General features: G+C 42.4%; 1 protein-coding gene across 3 annotated transcripts in view; it reads left to right on the top strand.

Moving 5' to 3' along the window:
• LOC106564922 (alpha-1,6-mannosylglycoprotein 6-beta-N-acetylglucosaminyltransferase B) overlaps window positions 1-23,391 on the top strand; it is a 145,452-nt gene that overhangs the window by 71,352 nt on the left and 50,709 nt on the right. For all 3 annotated transcript variants that reach the window (XM_014131446.1, XM_045691265.1, XM_014131445.1), the window contains one exon: window positions 7,191-7,360. In XM_014131446.1, coding sequence (XP_013986921.1) covers window positions 7,191-7,360 — 170 coding nt within the window. The remainder of the gene's footprint in view (window positions 1-7,190; window positions 7,361-23,391) is intronic.

Raw genomic sequence — 23,391 nt, 5'->3', positions numbered from 1 at the left:
CATATAGAAACAAACTGAATAGAAACAAACTGAATAGAAACATATAGAAACAAACTGAAAAGAAACATATAGAAACAAACTGAAAAGAAACATATAGAAACAAACTGAATAGAAACAAACTGAATAGAAACATATAGAAACAAACTGAAAAGAAACATATAGAAACAAACTGAATAGAAACAAACTGAATAGAAACATATAGAAACAAACTGAAAAGAAACATATAGAAACAAACTGAATAGAAACAAACTGAATAGAAACATATAGAAACAAACTGAAAAGAAACATATAGAAACAAACTGAATAGAAACAAACTGAATAGAAACATATAGAAACAAACTGAAAAGGAACATATAGAAACAAACTGAAAAGAAACAAACTGAATAGAAACATATAGAAACAAACTGAATAGAAACATATAGAAACAAACTGAAAAGGAACATATAGAAACAAACTGAATAGAAACAAACTGAATAGAAACATATAGAAACAAACTGAAAAGGAACATATAGAAACAAACTGAATAGAAACAAACTGAATAGAAACATATAGAAACAAACTGAAAAGGAACATATAGAAACAAGCTGAATAGAAACATATAGAAACAAACTGAAAAGGAACATATAGAAACAAACTGAATAGAAACATATAGAAACAAACTGAAAAGAAACATATAGAAACAAACTGAATAGAAGCATATAGAAACAAACTGAATAGAAACATATAGAAACAAACTGAATAGAAACATATAGAAACAAACTGAATAGAAGCAAACTGAATAGCGGCAGGTAGCCTAGTGGTTAGAGCGTTGGACTAGTAACCGCAAGGTTGCAAGATCAGAATACCAGAGCTGACGAGGTAAAAATCTGTTGTTCTGCCCCTGAACAAGGCAGTTAACCCACTGTTCCTAGGCTGTCATTGTAAATAAGAATGAGTTCTTAACTGACTTGCCTAGTTAAATAAATAAATGTTTCTAATGAGGGAGGAATGGGAATCTCTCCTATGCAGCCTGAGTGAAGCTTTTAGAACACGTTGCTATCTAGAACCTAAAGGGTTCTCCGGCTGTCCCCATAGGATAACCCTTTGAAGAACCCTTGTTGGTTCCAGGTAGAACCATTTTGGTTCCAAGTAGAACCGTTTTGAGTTCCATGTAGGTTCCCTTCCAATGAGGGTTCTACCTGGAACCAAAAAGGGTTCTCCTATAGGGACTGCCGAAAACCATTTTGTAGCCCTTTTTCTAAGAGCGTATAGGAGAGCTATGGGAGACCAGCATGAACTGCATTTCTCCCTTCAATCCCAGGCTGTTTGATGAGCAGTGTTCACAGAGTCTATGTATGCTGTACTTTACAAAACAATCCTAGCACTTAAACACCCATTATGTGGTGTGTGTGTGATGACCTCATCACTCTTGGTGTTCCTTAGAGAGTAGACTGACCTACAACCTACAGTAGGGGGTAAGATACAGTATGCAGCCGTGATGGGACGGGGGTAAAGGGGAGGGTAGAGGCTGTAGTTGGCAGTGCCAGCCTGTGTGCCACCCTCAACCCCCTCACTCAGACATCTGTGCCCTTCGGACTGGCTGGTGGAAGGGCAGTGTGTGGGCACGCAGGTTTGTTAGAGCGCAACAGGTGCCCGAACACACACACACACACACGCTCACACAGGCACGCAAACCCCCCCCACCACCCTGCTAACGGGCACCAGGTTAAACATTAGTATTCTGCTGGAGTTAGCACGTTAGCGATGAGTGGAGCTGAGCACTGGAGACACACAGTATTATAGAGAGCTCTTCACTGTAGTGTCACTTCCAGATCTACCACACGCGCACACTCACACACTCACACACTCACACACACTTAAAACACTAGGTTTAGACTCACACACACACACACACTTAAAACACTAAGTTTAGACTCACACACACACACTTAAAACACTAAGTTTAGACTCACTCACACACTTAAAACACTAAGTTTAGACTCACTCACACACACTAAGTTTAGACTCACACACACACACTTAAAACACTGAGTTTAGACTCACACACACACACTAAGTTTAGACTCACACACACACTTAAAACACTGAGTTTAGACTCTCACACACACACTTAAAACACTAAGTTTAGACTCACACACTTAAAATACTAAGTTTAGACTCACTCACTCACACATAAAACACTTAAGTTTAGACTCTCAAACACACACACACACACACACACACACACACACACACACACACACACACACACACACACACACACACACACACACTTAAAACACAAAGTTTAGACACACACACACACACACACACACACACACACACACACACACACACACACACACACACACACACACACACACACACACACACACACACACACACACACACACACACACTTAAAACACTAAGTTTAGACTCTCACACATACACACACACACTTAACACTAAGTTTAGACTCACACACTTAAAACACTAAGTTTAGACTCACACACACACACCCACACACTTAAAACACAAAGTTTAGAATCATACACACACTTAAAACACTAAATTTAGACTCTCTCTCACACACACACACACACACACACACACACACACACACACACACACACACACACACACACACACACACACACACACTTAAAACACAAAGTTTAGAATCACACACACACACACTTAAAACACTCAATTTAGACTCACACACACACACTTAAAACACTACGTTTAGACTCACACACTGACACACACACACTTTCAACACATCCATTAGTTTAGACACTCACACACTGCGACACACACTTCATTTGACGCACATGTACCCATACACACACACACATCAAGGTCACCGACTTGTCAGTGATACACATTGGCCGCAGAGCAAGACTGGTACACAGTGCTGTTCCCCTATGTCCTCCCTCTGCAGCTTCACAGATTACTTATCTTCCTCACACTGTGCTCCACTCCACCACGCTGTGTGTGTGTGTGTGTGTGTGTGTGTGTGTGTGTGTGTGTGTGTGTGTGTGTGTGTGTGTGTGTGTGTGTGTGTGTGTGTGTGTGTGTGTGTGTGTGTGTGTGTGTGTGCGTGCGTGTGTGCGTGTGTGCGTGCGTGCGTGCGTGCGTGCGTACGTGTTCAATCTCACTCCAAAGTTCCTATCAGCAATAGACATTCTCTTTGCCAGTCCTACAGACACTTTATCACTATTAGAGACGATGACAATTATATTGTAGCAGTGACACTGGGAGGGGGAAGTTGATTTAACACCATAGAAGGTGTAGCAGTGTGTGTAGGTGGTAAGATAGTGTGTAAGGGTACAGGGAAGCAGGTCGGTGAGTTGAAGATACGCTATTCTCTGTTCTTTCACCGTCTGTTTCGTAGATGTCTTTGCCTCTGGATCCATTGTGCTTTTCTGTTGTAGAGAGTGTTCTTCCTACTTCGTTCCTCGGGTTCTTTTGCTCTTAGAGGGAGAAACAGACGCATGGATGCACAAATGTTCACACATACACAGACAGAGACCCTCGGGGAGTGGCAGAAGTCCACTGTATAAACAGCTACCTCCGTATGCATGTTCAGACTCCTTAGGGAGTCACAGGTGGTGAGATGGCTGAGTCTCTGTGTGTGTGTGTATGCATGCAGGCATGTTCAGTATGTGTAAAATGTGTAATTGGATCTTACGCCTTGATCACACCAGTAGTATCATTGTGCAAAATGGTACGCAGCATCATCTGGATATGTGTACAACAAAAGTTCAACATTCACCTTCTGCTACCATTTCTGTCAAGCCGTCTACGCATACAGTTTGACACATACGTTCGATAAATCCGACGTATGCACCACAAAGAACACTCTGCAACTGCCTCTGCAGTCGAAAACCTACTTCAAGGTTAAATGTCAAGGTTACATTTCCAACGTCATTCCAGTATGTTTCATAAAGCTGCCTCCCATTTATACTTCAGTGGAGAGGAATTCACTTTGGCAAATTGAGATGAATGCTACCCATTAGCAAAAAGACAAATCCCGTTTTTCTACAGTACCACACCAGCACTACCAGAGCCAACCCAATAGGTTACTCACTCAGCAATAGAGTGCTGTTGCCAGCGTGCGAACTGAAATTCCTCCCTCCACACTAGTGTTTCTGCATTAGTCCGTGGTTGCCAGATCGGTGTGATATCCCCCTTTTTGGCCAAAGGCATTCTCAGGGGTGAAGTCATCTGCCATCTGCCACCCAAACTGTAATTTAATTGCACTTAACTTTTTTCTGAAGCACAAGTTTAACATAGAAAGCTTATTAAATCAGTGTGATATTTCATTTCATACCAGTCGCGTATTCGCTGGCGCTCGATTCGCTCGACTCTGCATCCCATAGACACTCTCGACACACACACACCCACCCACACCCACACACACAGACACACACACATATAGGGGCTTAGAAGCCAGCAGAGATGAGACATGGAGAACTGGTACGAGCTGGTTTTGAAGTTTGTCTATGGCAGGGATGTTTCTATGGGTCTGTGTATTACTGTGTGTCTATTTCAGAATCTATTTCTATCTCCTGTCCTTGAGGGCCACTGTGTGTAACTGTTTTCATCCTAATTACTTTCTAATAACAGACTACTTTTTAATTCGACCTGGGCGACCAGGAGTGTGAAATCGTTTGCTTATTAATGAGACAAATCAATCTCATCAGGATCATTAATTCCACTCTTTTGAATTCCGTTCCCTCCGTTCTGGCGCTCATACAATCTGACGGGTGATGGCTAGAGGAGGAGGAGTAGGAGGAGGAGAAGGTGGTGGTGTGTGCCAGTGTTGTTGTTTAGCATCCTGCCAGCCGCTGACTATGACTTTTAGCGCATAATTAGACAGTGACTCAGGCATCACACACAGGACAGAGAGAGAGGGGGAGAGAAAAAGAGTGAGAGAGAGAGATAGAGATAGAGAGAGAGGAAGAGGGAGGATGAAAGGAGGGAAAGAGGGGTGGCAGAGGGAGAGAGAGAAAGGAGGAGAGAGGGAGAGAGAGAGAGCGAGAGAGAGAGAGGGGGAGGAAGAGAGGGGAGGGTAAAACAGCCTCCAGGAACTTAATGAGGTATGCCCCGCTGAGTGGAGAAAGGGCTGTTAATCACTTCCACAACAGTTCAGACTGACACACACATACTCATCGAAACACGCTGCTTACACACATACACACTCTCACACACACACTATCTTTCTCACACACTCACACCACACACATACACACACAAACTCACCAGGGCCCTTAGGGCTCTGGTCAAAAGTAGTGCACTATGCAGGGAATAGGGAGACATTTGGAATGCAGCCTCTGTCCAATACTCTGAAACCATAGTGTTTTATTACAGCGAGAGTCGGATGTATGATTAACAGTAATGTAGGCAGATGTCTATTGAAAATATTTGATTGATTGAGGATGAACATGTGCTCTTGTCTGTCTGATGCTAATTCCTGTATTATTACAGCTACAGTTGGGTTCTGAACTGATAGAAATGATTTCTTGATTTCTAATACAATGGGAGGCAGGGTTGGGGTTCATTTAATTCAATTCAACCTGTGAATTGAAATTGAAATTTGAATTGAAATTGGACACACCCCACCGGAAGCAGACTTTAAATTCTATTTGAATGAAAGGAAGTCAAATTGAATTCAAGGCTATTCATAGAAATTCAACTGAAAAGTGAAACATGAAAAGTAATTCCATTGACATGTGTTTTACCCAAAGAACATGTCATTTATTACTTAAGATATACAGATACTATTTCAAATATCAAATCGATTATTACTCATAGATGTATTTTATTCTACCTTTTTTTGTCATGAGATGTGAGATTGTTCCCTTCCATTCTGGAGTGTTTGTTTGAAATGTCGTTTTTCCGACTAGTTTTTTGTAACATGTCAGTGAAGTATGAGTAATTATAGACAACCTACAAAATTATCTTAGAATATTTCAGTCATATGTTTAACATAGTATTGGTTACCATACAAGATGTCAAAATGAACATTGTATAGTGTTGTGTTCACATAAATAATATCCATTTGAATAGCCAAAATCCATTTGGAATTTTATTGAATAAAAATTCTACTTCCTTTAATTCAAATTCCATTCAGATTATGCTTCCTGTGGGGTGTAGTCAATTCAAATTCTGCTTCCTATGGGGTGTAGTCAATTCAAATGCAATTCAAATTCTGCTTCCTGTGGGGTGTAGTCAATTCAAATTCTGCTTCCTATGGGGTGTGGTCAATTCAAATTCACTTCAAATACTACAATTGAAATTGATTCAAAGAACAATATGCAACTCAATGGCGAAGGTGCATGAACATGTTGGAATTCAGATATGACGTCATGGTTTTACCAGTATCCATATAGTTTTATAACGACGGCGCGCTACATAGTTCAATGTGCCAATAAATCAACACTCTTAACTTTTACAATTTTTTTCAAATTGCCTGGTTCTTGGAGCTTAAATTGGGACCATGTATACTGCACTAATGATGAAAAAAAAAAGAGTAACAGAGAGCAATGTACAACACAGCGAACTTAGCAAACAAGGCATTTGTGGTAAGTACATGGAGCCCGCCATCTTTATGCACCTCCGCTATTCAGAATTGCTAGGAGGATGAACATGTGTTCATGTCCAACACTTAGAGAACCATGTCTACTGTATTATTAAGGCTAGTTGGATGGCTGATGATCACTAAAGCTCTCTCTCAAGTAACCCCAAAAGTACACGTTTATTGTAACCCCAGACAAAGTCATCTGAATTAACTCATTGCGGGCTGGATGACTAGTTGAAAAGTTGAATCAGGTGTGCTTGTCCCGGGCTACAACAACAACGTGTGCTGTTGGGTGTCCTCGAGAAGTTGGGGAACACTGGTCTAATGCAGATGTTCAGTGCCTGTTCTGTGTATGCTAGCAACGACTGACTGGCTACGTCTAGTACACTGGGAGATTGAACACGTGTTCATGTCTGATACTTATAAAACCATGCGTTATGGCTGGAGTTGGGTGTTTGACGTCTGATGAGCACTAAAGCTCTGTTAATGATGACAACGTGATGATATGTAATGTAATGTATGCAGACGTTCAGATGTGTACATTATCTCAGGTTTTCTTCTTCTTCTTTTTAAGTAACGATATAAAAAGAGTATGTAAATAAACATTTATATTTTCCCCCAGATCCTGGTGCACGTGGGCTTCCTGACAGAGGAGTCAGGGGATGTGTTCAGCCCCAAGGTCCTGAAGGGAGGTCCCCTGGGGGAGATGGTCCAGTGGGCAGACATCCTCACAGCCCTCCACGTCCTGGGACACAACCTCAAGATCTCCATGTCCGTTAAGGAACTGCAGGGGTGAGTCAGCATGTAATAATGTTACAATGACGTTAATGGGAAACTGTGTTTTGGCTGTATCTTGATTCGATCATCTTTTGATTGATTGAATTCGTTTGGGTGTTTTAGTGTGTGGTGGATTGGAAGCGGCTTCATTGATCTGACCACAGCCATTTTCTTCCATTTTGTTTAGTCAGCTACTGGCCAATACACACAGTAGGGCAATTAGCAGGTGCTTTTATCCAAAGCGACTTATAGATCCTCCAAGGAGATGGTGTTAAAAAGTGCTTTGTGATCAATGGACAGATGGTGCTCATTTGTATTTGATTGCTGTCCATTTCATCACTTTGACTTATCCCTCATGTTGATCCATAGAATTACAATGGGAACTTACAGTGGCTATAGAAGGTCTACACCCCCTTGAACTTTCCCATTTTGCTGCCTTAAAAGTTGATCTAAAAATTGATTCAAATAGATTTTCAAAGTGAAACAAAAACAAAAACTGAAATATCATGATTGGATAAGTCTCCACCCCATGAGTTAATACTTGGTGGAAGCACCTTCGACAGCCATTACAGTTGTGAATCATTTTCATTAAGGATCTACCAACTTTGCACAACTTTTAGGGAAACATGTATGCAGGCTCAGCAAATTTGTTTGGGGATCACTGATGGACAGCGATATTTAAACTTTGTCTCTGATTTTTTTTTAAAGCAGATTTAAGTCAGGACTGAAACTAGACCACTCAGGAACACTCAACAGCTCTTGGAAAGCCAATTGGGTGTCTTTTGCATAAACATTTGTGTAATTGTCCCACACAAAAACACAACCCTTTCTCAGGTTCTCCTCAAACTTTTTACCTAGGCTTTGCTCCTTTCATATTAATTTTGATCCTAAAAAACTCTCCAGTCCCTGTCAGAAATGTTTTCTATAACTTTCTTTCACTTTGAACATGTGGAGTAGGTAGTGTAGATCTGTAGGATCAAAAATCTATTTGAATTCCTTTTTAGATTACATTTTAACGCAGCAAAATGTAAAAAAAGTTAAAGGGGTTGTCTTTCTATAGGCACTGTATTTTAGATAAAGGACCAATTTTCAGGTAGAAAGCAAGTGATATTATCACTGGGCCACTATTCCTCTTAAACAGTTAATATTGTTTTAACCACATCAATATACCCGCTCTACCACCCCAGTTAACCCAATACATCAGCCCATCAGAACCTCAGACCTGGGCTGTGTCCCAATCGACAAGGATTCTGCCTTTTGAGGCAGCTTTTCTCGGCAGGACGTCAAAATTGTTATGTCCCAATCCCAATGTACCTTAAAATGCTGCTTTCTAAGGTGCCTTCATTGGGCACCTTAGCATCCCGTGTGTCCTTCGCTGAGGAGGCTATCCCATAACCCCTTTCGGCACACTGAAAATTCAAAACAATTCTGAATTAATGGTGGACACAAGTCCCCGCTTGGGAGAAGATGTTCCAGAAGAATAAGGAATAACTTGAAAAATGTAAGTATAACATTTATTTATTCACAAAATTATGTTAAAATGTTCAACAAATGACTTTCATATGAATTTTGAATTCAAATGTTGAGTAACTGTTGTTTATCAGCCCATTGCCAAGCTAGCTAGCTACCTAAAACATCATACGTGATAGTTAGCTAACATTAGTAGGCGATCTCGTCTTGCTTATCAGCTGTTTAGAAATGCACAACTAAACTAACTAGTTCTAATTGTAGATTAAACAATGTGTCAATTGTGAAGACCCAGACAGTTTTTAAATCAATGAATTGGGGAACTTGCTAGCCAGCTAAAAACATGTACTGTAGCAAATTTGTTTTCGGGGACTAAAGTGGACACCTGATCGCGTATTACTCCATTGCATTGGCTTGACAGGAGAAAACAGTCTTGCCCGACCCGTTTGGAGGTCAAACATGTAAAAAAAAAATTACAACATCTAATGAAAAATGTAGGAAATGCAGCCAGCTGCGTTCTGTTCATTCTAGGCTTGCTAGCCTGGAAAGTTATTTGTGCATTCTATTGATGAGTCTGTTGAGCAAGCTTGCTTGCTAGCTAGCTGCATGTAGTGTCTGTTTACGCAACATTAACGTTAGCTAACTTTCTCTTGTCACTTTCCCTTTCCCTATTGTGTTGCACGATTTGGTTTGTTGTTACTAGTTAAAATTAGAGGCTAAGTTATTCTACTCTTACTGTAAACAACTGATCAAGATTTTTTTTAAAAAGCTAAACTGATAACAAAATGATTGCACATTAATAAAGGTAGTTGTGGCTTCAGTGACTTGAACCAGCATTGACATTTGAGCAGTGAGGTTCATTTCTCCCCTCTTGTCTCTGCTTGTTCCAGCTCTCACGCTCAGACCCTGATGATGTAAAGAATGTGCTGGGAACCTCCCAGCCACCAGGATGATCACCATATCCCAGGATTTTATTAAGGAGTGTGCATCATCACAATGTTAGATAGAAAAAGATTCACCCATGTTATTGTTAATCATGTAGATTTCTCAGGACATTGTAACCTATGAATCTCATTCTAAAATACAGACATCATTTTCTGTCCCACAGGATTTCACTGTGGGCAAGTCTTCAATTTAGACCACAATTCGTTGAAATTAAGTAATATTAAAGGGCTGGAACAAAAATGTGTAAACTCCTGTCCTGTGTATAAAATGACTAAATCTGCCATCGTGTAAAGAACAAGTTTATGAGTGTTGGAGGTTAATCTCCTTGAGATTTCCCTCACTTGGGAATGACTTATTTTGTAGAATGGACTGTGCTTTAAGGACTAATGCACAGATACAGGAAAACAAATACAAATGTTAAACATTTATTCAAAAGTGTTGATGTCTCCACATGTTTTGAGGCTTGGGCCTCTGGTACCTGTTGCTCATCTGTCTAATCCCCTGCAAGGAGAGAGAAAGACATCAATAATATTGCAATGCTGTATTCATTTCATTGAATATATATTCCTGTTTGATGTGCATTCATATAATTACATTGGACATGTTATATTTTATCATGCCAGTATTTGTATCCAATGCATTTAGCTTACATTAGGATGAAGTAGCCTAGGCCCTCATATCTAGTTAGATTGCATCATATCACCTTTAAATATTAGTTATCAACGAATTTAAAACCATGTTATCCTGAACATCAGTGTCTTTTAATAATATGCACAGGTGTGATAGTTGTATGAATCAATCACAATGTCAGCCTATTCATAGAAAAAACATTAGCATTTGTAATGCAATATTAGTTTTACAGTGAAACATTACTATTCTTGCTATTAATCATTCTTAAACAGTCAGTAAAATATCTTATTTAGCTATCTCCAAAAAATAATATCCTGTATCATGCATGCAAGCTTGCTTGCTGTCCACAAAGATGGAGAGGAGAACCCTATACCGCAGGATAATTATTCTGGTCGATGTCAATTTAACCCATGGACAGGTACTGAGGAGATCGATTCTGTTACTTGTTTACTTGTTATTCGTGTCAGCTATTTCCATTTTGGGATAGTTGTTCAATGAATTGCTAGCAAACGTCTCGCGCTCGGTGGAATGCACATGCATTGTCACATGATGCTGCCTTCCAAATCCCGTCCAGATTGGCAATTACAGTACCTACTGGGAAAGTGCTACCTACTAAGTGAGTTGCCTTTGGAGGCAGGTATTGGGACACAGCCCTGCAGTCTTCTTATTGAGTTATTTAGTGACCCCCATCGATCGTCATTGACCTCCTCTCCAGTCAATGGTGCAATGTTGTGTCTCTTTATGCTCCCCTCGTTCAGTCAGCACCTCTTCATATATCCCATTTTTGTGCTGACAGATACAGTAGTCGCCGTCTCCGTGTGGTCTCCGGGCGGACCAGTAAGTCTGTCTCATTGGTTAAGACACTCCGGGGCCGGTGTCCAGTGTTTGGCTACTAAAAGCAGGGCTAAAGACTCTGTAAATCCCAAGAGATTGTCAAACACCGCCAGCCAGGGTTAGTCATACGGAGATTAATTGGGTAGTGTGGTTGGCCGCCAACCTGTGTTGGGGATTATTAATTGAGTTGTCTTGGAGTCATTTTTTAGCTTCTTTGATATAAGGAGATGTTTGGAGCTGAGTCATGGTTTGTTGGCTTAGCCAATTCCACTGTTTTGTGAGCTTCTGACTAAGTGAAGTGCCCCACTCAATCCAACTATCTGTCTCTTTCTCTACTTCTCCTTTCCAAACGTGCCCTTTGTTTCTCTCTCTACCTCCTTGTATATCCTCCTCTTCTCTGTCTCTCTTTTGTTCTCTCTTTCATATATTGTCTTCTCTCTCTCTCTTTACACCTATTTCTCTCTCTCTCTCTCTCTCTCTCTCTTTCTCTCTCTTTTTCTTTATCTTTCATTACATTCTCCACCTCTCTTGCTTCAAGTGCTATCGAACAAGGCTGTTTGCTATAACCCAGCTCACCATTGTTGACTTGAAACCCCCTATTTCCCATGACCCCATGCTTTCAACAGGACAAAGAACATTGGCCTTTTGGATTCGACAGATGTGATATTACAAGCAATTTCGCTGTCACTGGGGGATATGCAATTATTGTTGTTATTCCCCATCTATCGGTCTGTGTCTATATTTGGCTTTGATAAACAGAAATGGTTCTATTGATCATTTTTTTGGTGAACTCTTCACTGGACAAAAGAATTGGGACATACAAGAGGTTGATATCACGAAGAAGAAGATGACGCTCTCACGATGTCAGCGCAAGAGAGCATGAAGGGTCGTCATTTATTAATATGGGTTCAAGGAAAGGTGTTGTTTCCCCTTCACACGTTTGCTGTAGCTCTCTCTGCCTAAGTGAGGACACAGACAAGCGGGCCAATTAAAGATGGCAGATTTGCTGTTTGAAGAGTAAGTATGGATTTTTGTTGGCAGCCAAGTGCGACACAACGACATAAAAATGTTTTCATTTCGTCGCAAACAGCCCAAGGCATTGTTTTGAATAGCTTTTCTTGTTTATTCTTTTGTCTTTTATCGCAGAAGACAACAGAAGCCACTTATCATTGAGGCTTGTCTGAAATGTTGGTTTCACTCGTATGTCTCCGTTTTTCTGCTGACAAATTGCAATCAGCACTTTTGTCAGTAATCAAACGTGGTAGAGAAAACAACGAGGCAGACGGAATACTCAGCTAAATAATTCGCCTTTCAGATTCCGCTTTTACAGATTGGATTCCATTACAATTATCACATCATCTGAATTTTGAAATCAGCTCAGTTCAACAATGTACACTATATAGGACAACAGCCCACATAAAGAAGGCTTGAAGGTTTGCCAGATCCCCACGGCCCCTGTCTGTCAATGAGGTAGATGGATGGATAGATGATTCTATTAGGATTGATAGATGAATGAGTGGACAGGGAGAGCCTATAGGGAGGAGGGGGGAGAGGTACGATAGCAATGATTCAGCAACAGTGGGTATGTGTGTGGGTTTTGATTGTATTTACTGTGAATGAAGAAACCTCATACAACCCTATCTGTTGTCCATTGCATTGTTACAGCTATGAATGTGGAATCACAGCAGGGTTCAGTCTTTCACTAATAATCCATTATTCTGCTTGTGGTAGCTACTGTACACACACACACACACACACACACACACACACATTGAATATAGCCCATGCCTGTGTATTCTGCTGAGTCTGTATTCTCCTCTATGGGCCTATGACATAATTGCATATTGTAGATGAGGGCTAATTTACAGACAATTAGATAGACCACAGCCCAGATGTATTTCAACAACAATTGTCAAAGACTCCAGCCACCCAAGTCATAGACTCTCTCAGCTATCGCATGGTTTGTAACCAACAGGACCCTGAATAGCTTCTAGCCCCCAAGCCATTAGACTGCTAAATAGTTAACCAAATAGCTACCCGGTCTATCTGCATTTGACCCCTTTTTGCGCCAACTCTTTTGACTCATCGCATACACATCTGCTACTTCATGTTATCTATACCTATATGTACATATCTACCTCAATTACCTCGTACCCCTGCACATAAACTCTGTACTGGTACCCCGTGTAAAAAGCCAAGTTATCATTACTCATTGTGTGTATTTATTCATCGTGTTATTAGTTTAATATTTTTCTCTCTGCATTGTTGGGAAGTAAGTAAGCGTTTCACTGTTAGCCTACACCTGTGATTTTATTACCAGCACTTCTGGAGAGGACTGCTATCCATCTTATACACCTTATTTACATATATACAATCCATTTGAAATGTGTGGATTCGGCTATTTCAGCCACGCCTGTTGCTGACAGGTGTTTAAAATTGAGCGCGCAGCCATGCAATCTCCATAGACAAACATTGGCAGTAGAATGGCCTTACTGAAGAGCTCAGTGACTTTCAACGTGGCACCGTCATATGATGCCACCTTTCCAACAAGTCAATTGGGAAAATTTCTGCTCTGCTAGAGCTGCACCAGTCAACTGTAAGTGCTGTTATTGTGAAGTGGAAACATCTAGGAGCAACAACATCTAGCCATGAAGTGGTAGTCCAGACAAGCTCACACCAAGGGACCGTCGAGTGCTGAAGCGGTTGCAACACTCACTACTGAGTTCCAAACTGCCTCTGGAAGCAACGTCAACACAACAACTGTTCGTCGGGAGCTTCATGAAATGGGTTTCCATGGCCGAGCAGCCGCACATAAGCCTAAGATCACCATCCGCAATGCCAAGCATCGGCTGGAGTGGTGTAAAGCTCCCGACATTGGACTCTGGAGCAGTGGAAATGCGTTCTCTGGAGTGATGAATCCCGCTTCACCATCTGGCAGTCCGACGGACTAATCTAGGTTTGGCGGATGCCAGGAAAAACGCTACCTGCCCCAATGCCATGGAGGAGGAATAATGGTCTGGGGCTGTATTCATGGTTCGGGCTAGGCCCCATAGTTCCAGTTAATTAAAGGAAATCTTAATGCTACAGCATACAATGACATTCTAGACGATTCTGTACTTCCAACTTTGTGTCAACTGTTTGAGGAAGGCGCTTTCCGGCTTCAGCATGACAAAGCGAGGTCCATACAGAAATGGTTTGTCGGGATTGGTTTGGAAGAAAATGACTGGCCTGCACAGAGCCTTGACCTCAACCCCATCTAACACCTTTGGGATGAATTGGAATGCCAACTGCAAGCCAGGTCTAATTGCCCAACATCAGTGCCCGACCTCACTAATGCTCTTGTGACTGAATGGAAGCAAGTCCCCGCAGCAATGTTCCAACATCTAGTGGAAATCCTTCCCAGAAGTGTGTTGGCTGTTATAGCAACTCAATATTAATGCCCATGATTTTGGAATGAGACCTTCGACAAGCAGGTGTCCACAAACGTTTGGTCATGTAGTGTGTAAGTGTCTGGGTGTGGAGGAAAAAGGGTGTGGTCTCTATATTAGATGACAACACTGCGTCATAACCCCTCTCGAAACTAAATCTGACATTAAACAGTTGAGAAATAGCACAGCAATGTTATCTTCATATTACACGGTTGTTGATCCATACATGTTTTGTAACTCAGTGTTTTGTAACTCAGTGTTTTGTAACTCAGTGTTTTGTAACTCATACTGCATGTGGTTCAATCTGTGAGAAGAAGGCTTCATAGGTCTCTTTGGGCAGCTGTTGGTGATGAAAAGAGAGGAAGGACAAAGAAGGGAGAGGCTCTAGTTTTCTGCCTCCTTTATTCACAATCCGATTGGAGGAAGGACTACTCTCCTCTCATCCCCTCGGTTTTTTCATTCCCTTTCCACAGTACATTACTCAGAGAAGTCTTTTCTCCTTTTCTTCATGTTGCCTCTCTCCCCTCTCCATTTCTACTTTAAATCTCCTTACATCACTTATGCAATCAACTCCTGATATTCAAGACTGATGCGAGTTTGCTGAATTGACAGTATCGTCTGAAGGCTTACTGTAACAAAGACATTAGCTCAGTGGCTCCATAGAGAGTTGTTAGACAGAGACTGCCCAATGAAGGAAGGCAGTCAGGTGAAAGAGAGAGAAAGCCTATTGAGCCGTAAGGGAGGATGCTAGAGTGGTGGGAGAGTGGAGCGAGAAAGATAGAAAGGAAAATTCAGAGAGATTCAGGGAGGGAGGGAGGGAGGGAGAGAGATTGAGTGACAACAGATTTGTCTAAGGCATTTCATGCCCTGTTAGGTCTCTCTCTCTCTCTCTCTGTCTCTCTCTCTCTCTCTCTCTCTCTCTCTCTCTCTCTCTCTCTCTCTCTCTCTCTCTCTCTCTCTCTCTCTCTCTCTCTCTCTCTGTCTCTGTCTCTCTCTCTCTGTGTGTGTTTGGGGTTTAGCCCAACGATATGCACTTCTGTCACCACCACCTGGTGGACTACCATCTCCATGGAGAAAGGTCACACAGGTCACCAGATAGGTTACAGGGGACTCACATTCTGCAAATCAGCATTTCAAGCAGAAGTGGAGTGATGGCATCAGGTGCATTGGGGGTTAGATAATGCTGGTGGGCATATGAAGGTGCTTTGATCCTCGTTTTGACACATTTGTATGACCAGACGATGACAATTCCCACAACCCCATTCCTCTAATATGACCAAGATGGCTGTGATGCCCTATGTACAAATACAGTTGAAGTCGGAAGTTTACATACACCTTCGCCAAATACATTTAAACTCAGTTTTTCACAATTCCTGACATTAAACCTAGTAAATATTCCCTGTCTTAGGTTAGTTAGGATCACCACTTTATTTTAAGAATGTGAAATGTCAGAATAATAGTAGAGAGAATTATTTATTTCAGCTTTAATTCCTTTCATCACATTCCCAGTGGGTCAGAAGTTTACATACACTCAATTAGTATTTGTTAGCATTGCCTTTAAATTGTTTATCTTGGGTCAAGCGTTTCGGGTAGCCTTCCACAAGCTTCCCACAATAAGTTGCGTGAATTTTGACCCATTCCTCCTGACAGAGCTGGTGGAACTGAGTCAGGTTTGTAGGCCTCCTTGCTCGCACACACTTTTTCAGTTCTGCCAACACATTTTCTATAGGATTGAGGTCAGGGCTTTGTGATGGCCACTCCAATACCTTGACTTTGTTGTCCTTAAGCCATTTTGCCACAACTTTGGAAGTATGCTTGGAGTCATTGTCCATTTGGAAGACCCATTTGCGACCAAGCTTTAACATCCTGACTGATGTCTTGAGATGTTGCTTCAATATATCCACATAATTTTCCACCCTCATGATGCCATCTATTTTGTGAAGTGCACCAGTCCCTCCTGCAGCAAAGCACCCCCACAACATGATGCTGCCACCCCCATGCTTCACGATTGGGATGGTGTTCTTCGTCTTGCAAGCTTCCCCCTTTTTCCTCTAAAGAAAACAATGGTCATTATGGCGAAACAGTTCTATTTTTGTTTCATCAGACCAGAGGACATTTCTCAGAAAAGTACGATCTTTGTCCCCATGTGCAGTTGCAAACCGTAGTCTGTCTTTTTTCATGGCAGTTTTGGAGCAGTGGCTTCTTCCTTGCTGAGCGGCCTTTCAGGTCATGTCGATATAGGACTCGTTTTACTGTGGATATAGATACTTTTGTGCCTGTTTCTTCCAGCATCTTCACAAGGTCCTTTGCTGTTGTTCTGGGATTGATTTTCACTTTTCGCACCAACGTATGTTAATCTCTAGGAGACAGAATGCGTCTCCTTCCTGAGCAGTATGACGGCTGCATGGTCCCATTGGTTTTATACTTGCATACTATTGTTTGTTCAGATGAACGTGGTACCTTGGGGTTTGGCAATTGCTCCCAAGGATGAACCAGACTTGTGGAGGTCTTGGCTGCTTTTCCCATGATGTCAAGCAGGGATGCACTGAGTTTGAAGGTAGGCCTTGAAATACATCCACAGGTGCACGTCCAATTGACTCAAATTATGTCAATTAGCCTATTAGAAGCTTCTAAAGCCATGACATAATTTTCTGGAATTTTCCAAGCTGTTTAAAGGCACAGTCAACTTAGTGTATAGAAACTTCTGACCCACTGGAATTGTGATGCAGTGAATTATAAGTGAAATAATCTGTCTGTAAACAATTGTTGGAAAAATTACTTGTGTCATGCACAAAGTAGATGTCCTAACCGACTTGCCAAAACTATAGTTTACTAACAAGAAATGTGTGGAGTGGTTGAAAAACGAGTTTTAAGACTCCATCCTAAGTGTATGTAAACTTCCTACTTCAACTGTACATGTATATGTTTACAATCATTGGTGCCTATAGGCTCTAATCTCAGGGCTATGTGTGTCTGAGGTGGTGCTGATGATAGCTGACCCGGAGGCTGGATGATTCCCTGTTAATCTGACATATACTCACACCCCTCTGTTGTCTAGATGTCATCTCTCCTCTCCTCTATCCCGCCATCCCCCTCTCCTCTCCTCCCCCGGGCCCGTCTCCATTTAACTGTGTTGTCTTTCACGGCGTGGGGTCCTCGATGCAACCAGTTAGCCCGCAGACCATTAATCTCTCTCGCTCTCTCTCTCTCACACACACACACACACACATACACACACGCATAACACAAACACACGCACACAACGCACACACTTGCACTATGTACACGCACAGACACACACGCCATGATTGGAATTAGGCTCCCCACTCTCTCTAGTTTATCTTTCTCCGTCTTGCTTTTCCTCTCCAGGGTGTCCTCCCATCGTCATATCCATGTCTCAGGCACACACTCATGCATGCGTCACATGCTTTAAAAACACGTGTGCCCAAACACAAATGGCACGAATGTGTTAAATGCGTTCAGCGACGGACCCACACACTGCTTCATGTGTTCCCTACCATCCCTATTCCTTCCAGACGTCCATCCCATCTCTAAATAGGACTTAAAACAAGTCTGGTGTGAAAACATCTCCATTTCTCCCTAAGAAAACCTCGGTGTTAGAAAGCATTGCTTTCGGTCCACCATGTTAATATTTAAAGGCAGAGGACAAGTTTAGAGGAAGGCAGGAGGAACACTCAACAGCCATAGGCTGTTTACCCAGTCTCTTTCTACTGTAAATAACTTCCTTTCTAACCATTTTAAGGACCATGGTCTTACTGTTATATAAGTATTTGGGGATTGAATGTAAATACAGCCATTTCGTTCTCTCAATGTGTCTTCGTTAATCTGGCGTCATCTCTCTTTCTTTTGCTCACTCGCTCCCTCCCTTTTCTGTCTCTCTTTCTCTGTCTCTCTGCTTTTCTTTAGCCGTTTCACTGTTCCACACTTTCTTTTGATTGCTCTCTCCATCCTCCATTCATTAACGTGTTCCCTAAAGCGAGTTGAGATTCCTCAGACCCTGGTTCACCTTCTCTCAGAGTCGACGCCTCACTGTGAACATTGCTATTACATACAGTGCATTCAGAATGTATTCAGACCCCTTGACTTATTCCACATTTTGTTGCATTACAGCTTTATTCTAAAATGTATTAAACACAAAATGTTGTGCATCAGTATACACACAATAACCCATAATGACAAAGCAAAAACTGGTTTTAAGAAATGTTTGCAAATTTATAAAAACAAAAAAACTGATATCACATTTACCTATGTATTCAGACCCTTTACTCAGTAATTTGTTGAAGTATCTTTGGCAGTGATTACAGCTGTGAGTCTTCTTGGGTGTGATGCTACAAGCTTGGCTGTATTTGGGGTGTTTCTCCCATTCTTGTCTACAGATCCTGTCAAGCTCTGTCAGGTTGGATAGGGAGCGTCGTTGCCACCACCATGCTTCACCGTAGGGATGGTGCCAGGTTTCCTCCAGACGCAATGCTTGGCATTCAAGCCAAAGAGTTAAATCTTGGTTTCATCAGTCCAAAGAATCTTGTTTCTCATGGTCAGAGTCCTTTAGGTGCCTTTTGGAAAACTCCAAGCCGGCTGTCATGTGTCTTTTACTGAGGAGTGGCTTCCGTCTGGCCACTCTACCATAAAGGCCTGATTGGTGGAGAGCTACAGAGATGGTTGTCCTTCTGGAAGTTTCTCCCATCTCCACAGAGGAAATCTGGAGCTCTGTCAGAGTGACCATCGGGTTCTTGGTCACCGCCCTTCTCCCCTGATTGATCAGTTTCCCCGGGCGGCCAGCTGTAGGAAGAATCTTGGTGGTTCCCAATCTTCTTCCATTTAAGAATGATGGAGGCCACTGTGTTCTTGGGGACCTTCAATGCTGCAGAAATGTTTTGGTACCTTTCCCCAGATCTGTGCCTTGACACAATCTTGTCTCGGAGCGCTACGAACAATTCCTTCGACCTCGTGGCTTTGTTTTTGCTCTGACCTGCAGTTTCAACTGTGGGACCTTATATAGACAGGTGTGTGCCTTTCCAAATCATGTCCAATCTATTAAATTTACCACAGGTGGACTCCAATCAAGTTCTAGAAACATTTCAAGGATAATCAATGGAAACAGGATGCACCTGAGCTCAATGTTGAGTCTCATCGCAAAGGGTCTGAATACTTATGTAAATAAGGTATTTCTGTTTTTATTTACAAAACCAGTTTTTGCTTTGTCATTATAGGGTATTGTGTGTAGATTAATGGGGGGGGGAATATTTGATCAATTTTAGAATAAGGCTGTAACATAACAAAATGTGGAAAACGTGAAGGGGTCTGAATACTTTCCAAATGCGCTGTATATACACCTCCCCTACGGGGGTTCACACACACACACACACACACACACACACACACACACACACACACACACACACACACACACACACACACACACACACACACACAGACACAGACACAGACACAGACACACAGACACACACACGCACGCGCAAGCAAACACACACACACTGAGTCAGGATACAAAATGGAGGAGTTGGCTAACTTCAATAAATGCACACATGAAAATCAGCTGTTATTGCCTCACATGCAATGCTATTTCTAGTTTCTAGAACAGCTGTACTTCTTTTGTGATGACAGGGAAGTCATTTGCAGACTTTTGGGAAAGCAGCTTCCTGTAGAATTGATGATTACCTGTTTGTGACTGTGGTAGAAAATATCGCATTAAAATACCCATTTGTGAGATGTGTTTTTTGCATGGCATATTAAAGATTTGCAAAACTGCATTATTTAGAATATAATTTATGACTGCGACAACTTTGGTGCAGACTCTGAAATAGCATCACTGTCACATTAATCAGTGAGTTTGTGTGTGTGTGTGGGGGGGGGGGGGGGGGGGTACGCTCAAGCGCAAAGCAACATTCTGTCTGGTTAAAGTGTGTGAGTTAGCAGAAACAAAATGGCTGAATTATGTTCTTTCCCTCTCTCTCCCCTTCTCTCTCTCTGTATCTTTCTCTGTATCTCTCTCTCCCTCTGTATCTCTCTCTCTCTCTCTCCCTCTCTCCATCTGTATCTCTCTCGCTGCCTCTCCCCGCCTCTGTGTCTCTCTCCCCCCCTCTCTCTCTATCTTTCTCTGTATCTCTCGCTCTGTATCTTTCTCTATATATCTCTCGCTCCCCCTCTCTCTCTCTGTATCTTTCTCTGTATCTCTTTCTCTCTCTCTCTCTGTATCTTTCTCTCTCTGTATCTTTCTCTGTATCTCTCTCTCCCCTCTCTCTCTCTCTCTCTCTCTCTCTCTCTCTCTCTCTCTCTCTCTCTCCCTCTCTCTCTCTCTCTCTCTCCCCCTCTCTCTTTCTCTGTCTCTGTGTGTATCTCTCTGTATCTGTATCTCTCTCCCCCCTCTCCTTCAGAACTTGAAGCTCAAATTAACAACTCAGCTTTTTACCTTCTACCTACGCTACAGCTGCCTTGACTTCTGACACACACACACATATACGGGCACAAACACATCTTCACTCGCCCGATAATGACTTCCCTCCTCCTAGCCACGGATTTGGAGAAAGGTATAAAACCAGAGCCTCTGGATGCCATTGTTCAAAGTGTCAGAGTGCCCAGCGGAGTCCACACACATGGGGCTTAAATGGAAAGAGCAGGCAGGTATGGCACGCTATGACGGAGTGCCCCTACTGCTGAGGAGGGCAGAGCTGGGGCAGCTTAATGGCTGGCTTCAGGCTGGTGGAGTTATAGTGGTTGCCTGGCTGGCTGGCTGGCTGCAGTCACGCTAGGGGAAGTTAAGGTGGCTTTATTGTGGTTTCAGGGGCCAGTTGTTGGCTCTGGGATCGATTGATATATATTGTTATTTCTTTGTCTTTCTTCATTTCACTCTCGCTCTCATAATCCTTCCTCTCAGGGTTCAGAAACTATACTGAACAAAAATATAAACGCACATGCAATAATTTCAATGATTTTACTGAGTTATTGTTCATATAAGGAAATCAGTCAATTTAAATAAATAAATTAGGCCCTAATCTATGGATTTCACATGACTGGGCATAGGCCCACCCACTGGGGAGCCAGGCCCAGCCAATCAGAATTAGTTTTTCCTCGCAAAAGGACTTTATTACAGACATTGTTACTCCTAAGTTTCATCAGCTGTCCGGGTGGCTGGTCTCAGACCATCCCGCAGGTGAAGAAGCCGTATATGGAGGTCTTGGGCTGGCGTGGTTACACATGTTCTGTGGTTGTGAGGCCGGTTGGACGGAATGCCAAATTCTCTAAAACGACATTGGAGGCGGCTCATGGTAGAGAATCAAATCAAATTGTATTTGTCACATGTGCCGAATACAGCAGGTGTAGACCGTGAACACAATAAAATAACAATAACGGGGCTATATACAGGGGGAACCGGTACTGAGTCAATGTGCGGGGGTACAGGTCAGTCAAGGTAATTTGTACATGTAGGTAGGGGTAAAGTGACTTTGCATAGATAATAAACAGTGAATCGCAGCAGTGTAAAAACAAGGGGGGGGGGGGGGGTCAATGTAAATAGTCCAGTGGCCATTTGATTAATTGTTCAGCAGTCTTATGGTTTGGGGGTAGAAGCTGTTAAGAAGCCTTTTGGACCTAGACTTGGCGCTCCGGTACCACTTGCCGTGGAGTAGCAGAGAGAACAGTCTATGACTTGGGTGACAGGAGTCTCTGACAATTTTGACAATTTTTTTATTAACAATTAAATTCTCTGGCAACAGCTCTGGCGGACATTCCTGTAATCAGCATGCCAATTCTGCGCTCCCTCAAAACTTGGCACATCTATGGCATTGTGTTGTGTGACAAAACTACATATTTTAGAGCGGCCTTTTATTGTCCCCAGCACAAGGTGCACCTGTGTATGGCTCATGCTGTTTAATCCTCTTCTTGATATGCCACACCTGTCAGGTGAATGGATTATCTTGGCAAAGGAGAAATACTCACTAACAGGGATGTAAACAAATGTGTGCACAACATTTGATAGAAGTAAGCTTTTTGTGTGTTTCAGCTCATGAAACATGGGACCAACACTTTACATGTTGAGTTTATATTTTTGTTATTGGCCATGGCAGGATCTTGCTCTCTCTCTCTCTCTCTCTCTCTCTCTCTCTCTCTCTCTCTCTCTCTCTCTCTCTCTCTCTCTCTCTCTGTCTCTGTCTCTGTCTCTCTCTCTCTCTGTCTCTCTCTCTCTCTCTGTCTTCCTCTGTCTGTCTCTCTCTCTCTCTCTCTCGCTCCGCCTTTGTCTCTCTGTCTTTCTCTCGCTCAACTCTCTTTCCCAGACCGGGCAGCGAGGGCCTGGTGGTGGTGAACAGGTTCCAGGCGCCTGCAGACATGGCGAGCGCTGCAGAAACCAGGGAGATCAGTAGTAGTGCCATTCATCAAACGCCTGCTTCTCACAGAGCTGTATTTCTCATCTGACGGAAAAGAGAGGGGGCCAGAGAGAAAGAGAGAGAGAGAGAAGAGGGAGAGTGAAAAAGCCATGCAGACTCTGAACCTAGACGAGAGAGGGGGGATCGAAAGAGAAACGGAGGGAAATAGGGGATGGAAAAAGAGAGAGAGGTATAGTGAGAAGGATATAAAGGGTTAGCTGGTCAGAGAGAAATACAATAACATGGAGCAAGAAAGGATGAGATTTCAGTCTCGCCCAATCGATGGTGAGTTATGTGTAAAGTGCTTCGGTGGAGCCCTGTGGTGCTGTGCTAGAGCTAA

The sequence above is a fragment of the Salmo salar genome, chromosome ssa12 (genome assembly GCF_905237065.1).
Source record: "Salmo salar chromosome ssa12, Ssal_v3.1, whole genome shotgun sequence".
Classification (NCBI taxonomy): domain Eukaryota; kingdom Metazoa; phylum Chordata; class Actinopteri; order Salmoniformes; family Salmonidae; genus Salmo; species Salmo salar.
Note: the sequence above shows the minus strand (reverse complement) of the source record. Positions and strands in the feature narration are given on the sequence as shown.